Raw genomic sequence first — 7,757 nt, 5'->3', positions numbered from 1 at the left:
TACAATAACAAATTATACGCACATTGACAATCAGTACAAAACAAAATTACAACAAATACATAATTTTGACAGAAGTACAAATTCGCCGTGAAATCAGCGGATCCGATAACACCAGAGAACCTTGACCTTGTATAAATTCGCCTTGCCACCATCCTTGCCACCCATGACTTGCCACCTTGTATAAATTCGCCTCTGTAGTGTTGAAAAATGATATTTACTGGTTGTCAGAAAAAAAACAAATGTCATGCGAGCACCAATCAGCTGTTCCCAAACCCAAAAGAAATCAGTTTACGTGGAAGCAATCAAATATTTGCCGAAAATAGGCGCTGATGTTTTAACTAATTACAGTCATTTTGATTGTTTCCAAATTAAATATTACACATTAGAAATACAGCGCTATGATTGAAGTTACAGATTTACAAAGTAAGTCCGAATTGTTCTCAAAGGCAAGTGCACACAGCAATTGTTATTCAGAATCTTCATGTTTTTGGTGTATTATTGTTTTCAAATGATACTAATTAATCGTAAGCTTTATGTTTTTTATAGAAATCGGTATTGGGCTGGCTGGATTTGGTGTCTCATTCCTATTTTTGGGTGTTCTATTTCTGTTCGACAAAGGATTGCTGGCCATAGGAAACGTAAGAAATTTTACTGTTTACATGCATTCATTGAGTTCTATTTGTTTGTTCGCATTGTTTCAGTTGCTCTTCCTAAGTGGTCTCGCATGTGTAATTGGAGTTCAACGCACATTCAGGTTTTTCTTTCAACGGCACAAAGTTAAAGGTACCACAGCATTTTTTGGCGGAATTTTTGTGGTTCTGCTGGGATTTCCAATGATCGGAATGGTTATTGAGTTATATGGATTCTTTGTGTTATTCAGGTATTTATATTCTTTATGATTTAGGGGATATATTATAAACTTTCTCTTCAAAATTCCAGCGGATTTTTCCCCGTGGCGGTAAATTTCTTGGGGCGAGTACCGGTACTAGGATCAATTTTGAATACTCCATTGATCCAAAAGGTAAGTTCCTCTGTAGCTAATTGTAGAGGCTAGTTTTTACAGAGTTTACTTAAAAGTATTCAAAATGTTTTCCAATAGAGTAGCAAAGCATCTTTTTGGAATATTTTCGAGTGGGAATCTTTACCCATAATACAGAAAGATTCTGGATATTTGGGGGATTCATAAGACGTAATGCCAGTCTTAAAATTTTTCAATATAAAATAACTGTTAAAGCGGTTTTAGGGATTTCACAGGGCATAATAAGAGCTAGTTACGCATGAGGCCGGAAAATNGGGAATCTTTACCCATAATACAGAAAGATTCTGGATATTTGGGGGATTCACAAGACGTAATGCCAGTCTTAAAATTTTTCAATATAAAATAACCGTTAAAGCGGTTTTAGGGATTTCACAGGGCATAATAAGAGCTAGTTACGCAGAGGCCGGAAAACCTGCTAAATTTTGAAATAAATGTCGCTTTATCTTTAATTTTAGGGCACTCTATGTACCTTTGTACCTTAAAATTAAGGAATAGCATAAGCACATAAGCTCTCACTGCCTCATGTTGTTGCAACAGCATACAAATTCCCCAAAGAGTTTTTAGGGAGCGACAGTCCTTGGCCAGATATAAATCTAGGTTGTTCCGGTTCGGTAGACCCGACTGTCGTGGCCTCATATTTTCTATCGGTTTAAAAATATTTGGTGCTATCACAGAATACAAAGTATACCCTACGTTTGCAGCTATTCGGATTCAATGAAAATCCTTCTGACCGTTATTTTACATTGGAAAATNTTTCTATCGGTTTAAAAATATTTGGTGCTATCACAGAATACAAAGTATACGCTACGTTTGTGGCTATTCGGATTCAATGAAAATCCTTCTGACCGTTATTTTACATTGGAAAATTTTACTACGCTTAAGACATCTAGTGAATCCCCTAATTACTATTTGGTTACATTACATTAGTACGAAATTTAAGTTCTGAATATACGAAGTTTTTAAAAGCAGTTATTTACTGTAGCTTTTTAGCCAAGTTAATGTTTCTCTTTTTTACGGCATGGTCTGGAAAAGGAAAAGTATACCTTTACCGATGTGCTTTGCATTTCTACACTTTACGCCTGGAAAATTCGATTTGGAAGAACATTTTAAATAATTTAAATTTCCTAATTTATTGGATTTCTTTAGTTTACACATCTCCAAATAAGTCCATTTTTTTAACATTAAACTAAAAATTATGCACTCAATGCTTTAATGGTCTTTATTCCATTCTTCGCGTTCCTCACGTTCCTTGACGACCTCCTTTAAATAGGGTTCCAAATATTTAACGTCCTCTTCGTACTTGGTCCATTGTTCTTTGGGTAATAGTGTTTTAGTCATGGACAAATGCAGAGCGCGCATAATGCGATAATTACGTTCATCGTACAATTTGCGGGGGAGGCGACGAATAGCTTCCTTAACGTCCTCATTCTCATAGAGGCAATCATCACGGTGCAGACCTATATGCAGAGTAGCATGGTGTTTGTGCACAAAATTGAAGGTTAATTATAGATCAACATATTTGTACAGGTCGGTATTTACGATTGTAACTCACCGTATTGATTGAAGCCGGACAAGTTATAGGCCCATTTGCCCAAATTTGCTGAAATATAGAAAAACATTTCTTAGTTATTTACAGAAATTGATATAACGCAATTTACGTAATCAAATGATTGTAAAGCAAGTTGCCTTTTATTAATTGAAAATTGCTTTCACGAAACACATTGTTTATTTAATAATGTACTAATGCATACTCACAGAAGACCAAGGGTCCTTTCCTGGCAATGTATCCCGACATTTTGCTCGAATTTAGAGATTTGTAAAAATCTTCAGCAGGCCAGCGAGCCTGAAGTAAATTAGAATTTTTTTAGGTGTACTAGCACTGTTTCATTCACACATTTATGTAGGCAACGTGTGACAGATGACAGCAGTTGCCAGATAAATAGTAATAGATTGCTAAATACAGGGTCATATTTCTTCGGTTAAAAAAAGTTTAGGGTGCCTACTTCGCACAAGCACTGGTACCTAACAGCCTGATTCTCTATCTCGAAACGAGCGTTCGTCTCGTCCAAACAGCCGTTTGTTCGTGTATTTGTACTACCTAACACGAATTCACTACCCTGGCGATAACTAGTCGATAACAGCTGATTGTTATGTGACGAAAACGTAACAAATGTGAATTCTCTAACACGAATACGACTTCAAATAAAGAAAAAAAGTGTCAAATTCAAACGAAAGATTTTTGCTATCGTGCGAGCCGCTAAAATGGATAATTCAAGCAAAAAAAGGCAAGAAATAATCGAAAAAACATTCGTATTATTATAATTAATTGTTTAGTATATTTTACAGTGTTTAAACAACTTCCAGTGCTCAGTTTGATGTGCTGGTAAAAGAGCTGGAGAAAAATCCAGACTTGGCAAGAGGCGCTCCAATGTTTGGTGCGAGTAAGAGCCTGGTAGAACTGCAGTGGAATGAATTAACCAAAAAATTAAACGCACATGGACCTCCGCACAGCTACCGAATGGAAAAAGGTAACTCCTTTTTATAAATAGTAAATTGTATGAACAATTGAGCTTGTAATGTTTTTCCAGATTTTGGCTGATCTTAAAAGCTGCAAAAAGAAGAAAATTGCGGAAAATGCGTCCAACATGCCTGTCCGGAATGCTAGAAATGCACGTCTACTTACTCGGCGTCTGGCAATTCTAATACATTTGTACTGTCTCGAAGCCTCCGCCTCTTAATCCGCAATTCGCCTTCGTCCGAACGTTCACTTCAAAAGTGCTATTGCTTGATACATTATTAAATAATTGTATTAAAATATTGTATTTTTGAACTTTTATACACACAAAGTAAACAAAGCAATTTTGACAGATCTTTTCGGGCGAATAACGTAANGTTTTTGAACTTTTATACACCAAAGTAAACAAAGCAATTTTGACAGATCTTTTCGGGCGAATAACGTAAGAACGTAAGGATGGACGAAAATTATCATTCGAGATAGAGACTTCCGAATTCAGACGATTTCGTTTGGACACGAATCGTTCATCTGGCTGTTCGTTCGAGATAGAGAATCAGGCTGTAAGTATGTCGGTGCAAAAACACATCGATGTTTTTCCTCGCAACGATGCATCGAAACTCGTCGATATGAGTCGAGGCATCGGAGGGCGTATATCGATGCATCAATGCGCAAAGAGTTTTCCTCTACTATGGAAATAAAACAAACCAAGGCATATCAAACAGGTAGTGGTAGTAGCCAAGGCGCATCAATACAAGGTGGTGTTGATGGATCAGCTGATTGGATATTTTTGTCTCTAAACTAGTACAGGAGAATGTCATCCACGACGAAGTGGCGTACCTTAATTTAAATATTCGTAGCTTTTTTCAAGTTAAATTTTTTTTATTATTTTTTATAAAAATATTGTTCTTGCTTTACCCAAAACCATGTAAAACAATGTTTCAAACTTTATCTACTTTTTGAACTTTGAACTTGAATAAAACTTAGTTTTTGTTTCCCCCAAAAACAAATTATGTTTCAATCAGTATAAGTTTCTCTATAGGGCCCACTATCTTTTGTTTTTTGAGAAATGTACGTTTACTGAACTTGTTTCTTCAATTCTAATATTTTTCATAAAACAACCTTTTTTTTTTGTTCTCTTTTAGCTGGTACAAAAACTTGGTGGGGACGCGAATCGAACGACGGTATAGTAGAACTCCAAACAAACTTTCAACTAAGGATAATTTTAATTTAGTTTATTCCTCCGTGAAATTAAACTTAGATCGCGTTTTTGTACAAAAATACATAGTAAGTTTATTTGAACCTTAAGTCAAAGCTGAGGGGGTGTTCATAGTCACATTGTGGTCTAATCTCCGAAAATTTCGATTTTTCGGACGAACTCCCAATGCCAAATTGTGACCCTGCGACTATAATATGCACCCCTTTTTTATTTGTGGCATGCATATTAAATGTACATATCTACAATTAATTAAATGGCATGTTTAATACATTGTTTTGATATATAAAAACCTTAAATTTTATTTAAATTTTAGTAAGTTTTCAAAACTAATACTATTATTTCATTTGACTCGGATTTTTTCATATCTGGCATGGTTAGATGAAATAAGATCTACAAACACCGTTAAAATGTTCCTCTGAGCATTCGATTAAACGCATTTTTAATTGACATCCTATCATCTGCTTGAAAATCTTGCAGGATTCCACTTTCACATGAAAACACCCTGCTCAACGGCGATTTTTGTATATTTAATTTAAAAACGGACATATGTATTTTTGTAGCTTCTGGCTGCAACAAGGGCGAAGGCGAATGTGGTATATGAGCGAGATATATACTCTCTGTCAAGTAAGATGATTAATAAAACCGATGTAAATAAAATATTTAATTTCATGTTTTTAACTTAAATACCTATATCGTAAAATTGACCAATAGTCCACTGCAGTAACCTTTGAAGCGGAAATTCCAAAAGATTTCGACGTAATACTTGAATGGCTAAATTAACTAGATAAATGCAGAGGCGTAACTACAAAAAGAGATTATAAATAGGCTGAAGATTTTATAAATTTACATATATCTAACTCACAGTCGTAAATACAACGTAGTAGACTAGTACAGTTGGAAAAAGAAAGAGTAGTGCGGTAAAAAATATGGTCGCTAGGTACAGCTGGCGGTTGACGTAGTTATGCGATTCGACACGATCTGCAAGTAATGTATGTACATACAAATATTTCAAATATTTACCACGAGGAATTAAATAATACAAATTTATGTACTTTTGAGCACATTGTACCGTTTTCCCAGCATCACTTTCCAGAGTACTTGAATGCCCTTGATTTCCACTTTGTACAATCTATTAATAAAATACGATTAAAAATAATGCAACAAAATAATATTTTATGCTTCACCTGAAGCGATCAACTTACACTGCTGTGTATATATAAAAGCAATGTGCATGTAGACCAATAATAGATATCAAAAAAGGTAACGATGATAATTGAAAAGATAAACCGATAAGACCAAGTAGTGCAATCGGTACGAAGAGTTGACGCACGATCGGTTCAATGAGATCTGCAGTAATGTATATTATTCACATTAGTATCAAAAACTAAAAATTACTAATTCACATTTTCTACAAATACCCAAAAATTTGGCCCACAAATCTATGTGATAGTTAAAACAATCGAGCAAAAAATTGTTAAGGTGCTCATTTAGTTTTAAGCCAATGGGACTGCCTTTAAGCGATCGTAACAACAGACGTAATTTTTGGATAACTAGCTGAAATATAAAATTGTGTCTAGACATATGTCGTAATAATATATAATACATTTATAACTTACATGTGACGTTGTTAGCAGATAATCGCCAGGATGAGCAACGTAGAAAAGCAAAAACAACATAACACAAACACCTAGAAGTTTGTCCACTGTAATATTGAGTTTACGTCTTCTAAAAGCAAAATATTTGTTTATTTGTAACTGACTATGTTTGTACATATGTACCTATATATATACAAATGTAAATTGCATCAACTCACCCAGAATCACGGTATTGACGCCATTCCAAATAGTGATCATATATAACTGTCTTACGCAGCAGTGATACAATAAGTCGCGCCTCCAGCAAGAGAATTACGGTATTAGTTATTAAGTTGGACAGAAAATAAAATGTTCGTTTTAAAGGACCATAAATGCTACGCTTATGCAATCTTTTATTCTCCTCCTGATTTTCGTTCAATAGGCGGCATAACATGTTAACATCATTAAATTGTTCACTGTCGTCGTCACAATGACCTTCAAAACTACTATGTTCAATACTAGGCGCATTATTGGTTGCGTTTTTGACGCTGTATCGGTGAAGTTGCAACATCTTTGGCACATCATAAAGGAAGACATTCGCGTGTGTTGTATCCGCAGGTTTTATGCTCAATTTGAGCAAGTAAATGTTTGATGTATCCTCGTCATAGGCGAAGCTGAGAGCAACATCACGGCGCTGTAATGCCGAGGTTTGGCCAGCTCGGAAAATATGTCCTAAGTGGCGCAGGTTTTTGCCAGCCGACGCCGTTTGGCTGCTGCTTTCATGAGTACGATGTGCAATAACAAAGTATGATACGGAATTGTTTTCGTTGATCTGTATTTCTCCATAGATATCACAGTTTTCTTTAGTGTGGAAAAGAAAATTGGGCAGGAAGATTTTTACGCTCATAGCTCATCACAATTTGGCAACTGCATATAAACAAATCACAACGAACAGCCAGTGTTGCCAAGTTTTGAATTTGAAAAAGCACCAAATTTTAATTGGAGTATTTAAATGTTACAATTTTCTTGGTGTTGCTTATTTTTTCTACAATTCCTACGAAAAGAAAGAAAAAACCAAAAACGAAGTTTCATGAAGTANTCACAGTTTTCTTTAGTGTGGAAAAGAAAATTGGGCAGGAAGATTTTTACACTCATAGCTCATCACAATTTGGCAACTGCATATAAACAAATCACAACGAACAGCCAGTGTTGCCAAGTTTTGAATTTGAAAAAGCACCAAATTTTAATTGGAGTATTTAAATGTTACAATTTTCTTGGTGTTGCTTATTTTTTCTACAATTCCTACGAAAAGAAAGAAAAAACCAAAAACGAAGTTTCATGAAGTACGTGGTAGTTTAAATCTCACTGCTCTCTCTTATGATCTTTTGATCTAAAGGAACATAAAGAATTTTT

General features: G+C 35.1%; 3 protein-coding genes across 8 annotated transcripts; 1 reads left to right on the top strand and 2 right to left on the bottom strand.

The window, feature by feature from the left end:
- The first annotated feature begins 218 nt into the window (after positions 1-218).
- Positions 219-5,434, top strand: LOC108380777 (vesicle transport protein GOT1B). Of its 5 annotated transcripts, none has more exons than XM_017637174.1 (6): positions 219-423; positions 530-638; positions 702-880; positions 940-1,021; positions 4,697-4,735; positions 5,248-5,434. In XM_017637174.1, exons 2-6 carry the CDS (start codon positions 534-536, stop codon positions 5,263-5,265), a joined length of 423 nt encoding a protein of 140 aa, XP_017492663.1. In that variant the 5' UTR covers positions 219-423; positions 530-533; the 3' UTR covers positions 5,266-5,434. The 5 variants fall into 5 exon arrangements, 3 of the variants coding, with proteins under 3 accessions (XP_017492663.1, XP_017492662.1, XP_017492664.1); XM_017637173.1 differs by having other exon boundaries at positions 221-423; positions 547-638; XR_001849586.1 differs by having other exon boundaries at positions 222-423; positions 547-638; positions 4,697-4,838.
- On the bottom strand, positions 2,144-2,999 carry UQCR-14 (Ubiquinol-cytochrome c reductase 14 kDa subunit). The gene is made up of 3 exons (XM_017637176.1): positions 2,795-2,999; positions 2,592-2,639; positions 2,144-2,496 (listed from the first exon to the last, which is right to left on the bottom strand). Exons 1-3 carry the CDS (start codon positions 2,832-2,834, stop codon positions 2,249-2,251), a joined length of 336 nt encoding a protein of 111 aa, XP_017492665.1. The 5' UTR covers positions 2,835-2,999; the 3' UTR covers positions 2,144-2,248.
- PIG-Q (phosphatidylinositol glycan anchor biosynthesis class Q) lies at positions 4,819-7,296 on the bottom strand. 2 transcript variants are annotated; one of them, XM_017637171.1, is made up of 8 exons: positions 6,584-7,296; positions 6,387-6,495; positions 6,189-6,324; positions 5,973-6,117; positions 5,823-5,899; positions 5,633-5,748; positions 5,458-5,572; positions 4,819-5,387 (listed from the first exon to the last, which is right to left on the bottom strand). In XM_017637171.1, the coding sequence occupies exons 1-8, from the start codon at positions 7,249-7,251 to the stop codon at positions 5,173-5,175; spliced, it is 1,581 nt and encodes a 526-aa protein (XP_017492660.1). In that variant the 5' UTR covers positions 7,252-7,296; the 3' UTR covers positions 4,819-5,172. The 2 variants fall into 2 exon arrangements, with proteins under 2 accessions (XP_017492660.1, XP_017492661.1); XM_017637172.1 differs by having other exon boundaries at positions 6,387-6,492.
- Positions 7,297-7,757: the final 461 nt, after the last annotated feature.

The sequence above is a fragment of the Rhagoletis zephyria genome, unplaced genomic scaffold, assembly GCF_001687245.7.
Source record: "Rhagoletis zephyria isolate East Lansing unplaced genomic scaffold, Rhagoletis_zephyria_1.1 Rzeph_scaffold_20324, whole genome shotgun sequence".
Taxonomy (NCBI): Eukaryota; Metazoa; Arthropoda; class Insecta; order Diptera; family Tephritidae; genus Rhagoletis; species Rhagoletis zephyria.
Note: the sequence above shows the minus strand (reverse complement) of the source record. Positions and strands in the feature narration are given on the sequence as shown.

Bases quoted from the DNA above. Each gene is read 5' to 3' on its own strand.
- LOC108380777 (XM_017637173.1), top strand. From the start codon at position 399: ATGATTGAAGTTACAGATTTACAAA. The intron at 639-701 runs GTAAGAAATTTT...GCATTGTTTCAG, and splicing joins GATTGCTGGCCATAGGAAAC to TTGCTCTTCCTAAGTGGTCT. The intron at 881-939 runs GTATTTATATTC...TCAAAATTCCAG, and splicing joins GGATTCTTTGTGTTATTCAG to CGGATTTTTCCCCGTGGCGG.
- UQCR-14 (XM_017637176.1), bottom strand. From the start codon at position 2,834: ATGTCGGGATACATTGCCAGGAAAGGACCCTTGGTCTTCT. The intron at 2,640-2,794 runs GTGAGTATGCAT...TCTATATTTCAG, and splicing joins GAAAGGACCCTTGGTCTTCT to CAAATTTGGGCAAATGGGCC. The intron at 2,497-2,591 runs GTGAGTTACAAT...CTCTGCATATAG, and splicing joins GTCCGGCTTCAATCAATACG to GTCTGCACCGTGATGATTGC.
- PIG-Q (XM_017637171.1), bottom strand. From the start codon at position 7,251: ATGAGCGTAAAAATCTTCCTGCCCAATTTTCTTTTCCACACTAAAGAA. The intron at 6,325-6,386 runs GTAAGTTATAAA...TTTATATTTCAG, and splicing joins ATCTGCTAACAACGTCACAT to CTAGTTATCCAAAAATTACG. The intron at 6,118-6,188 runs GTATTTGTAGAA...ACATTACTGCAG, and splicing joins TTTGTGGGCCAAATTTTTGG to ATCTCATTGAACCGATCGTG.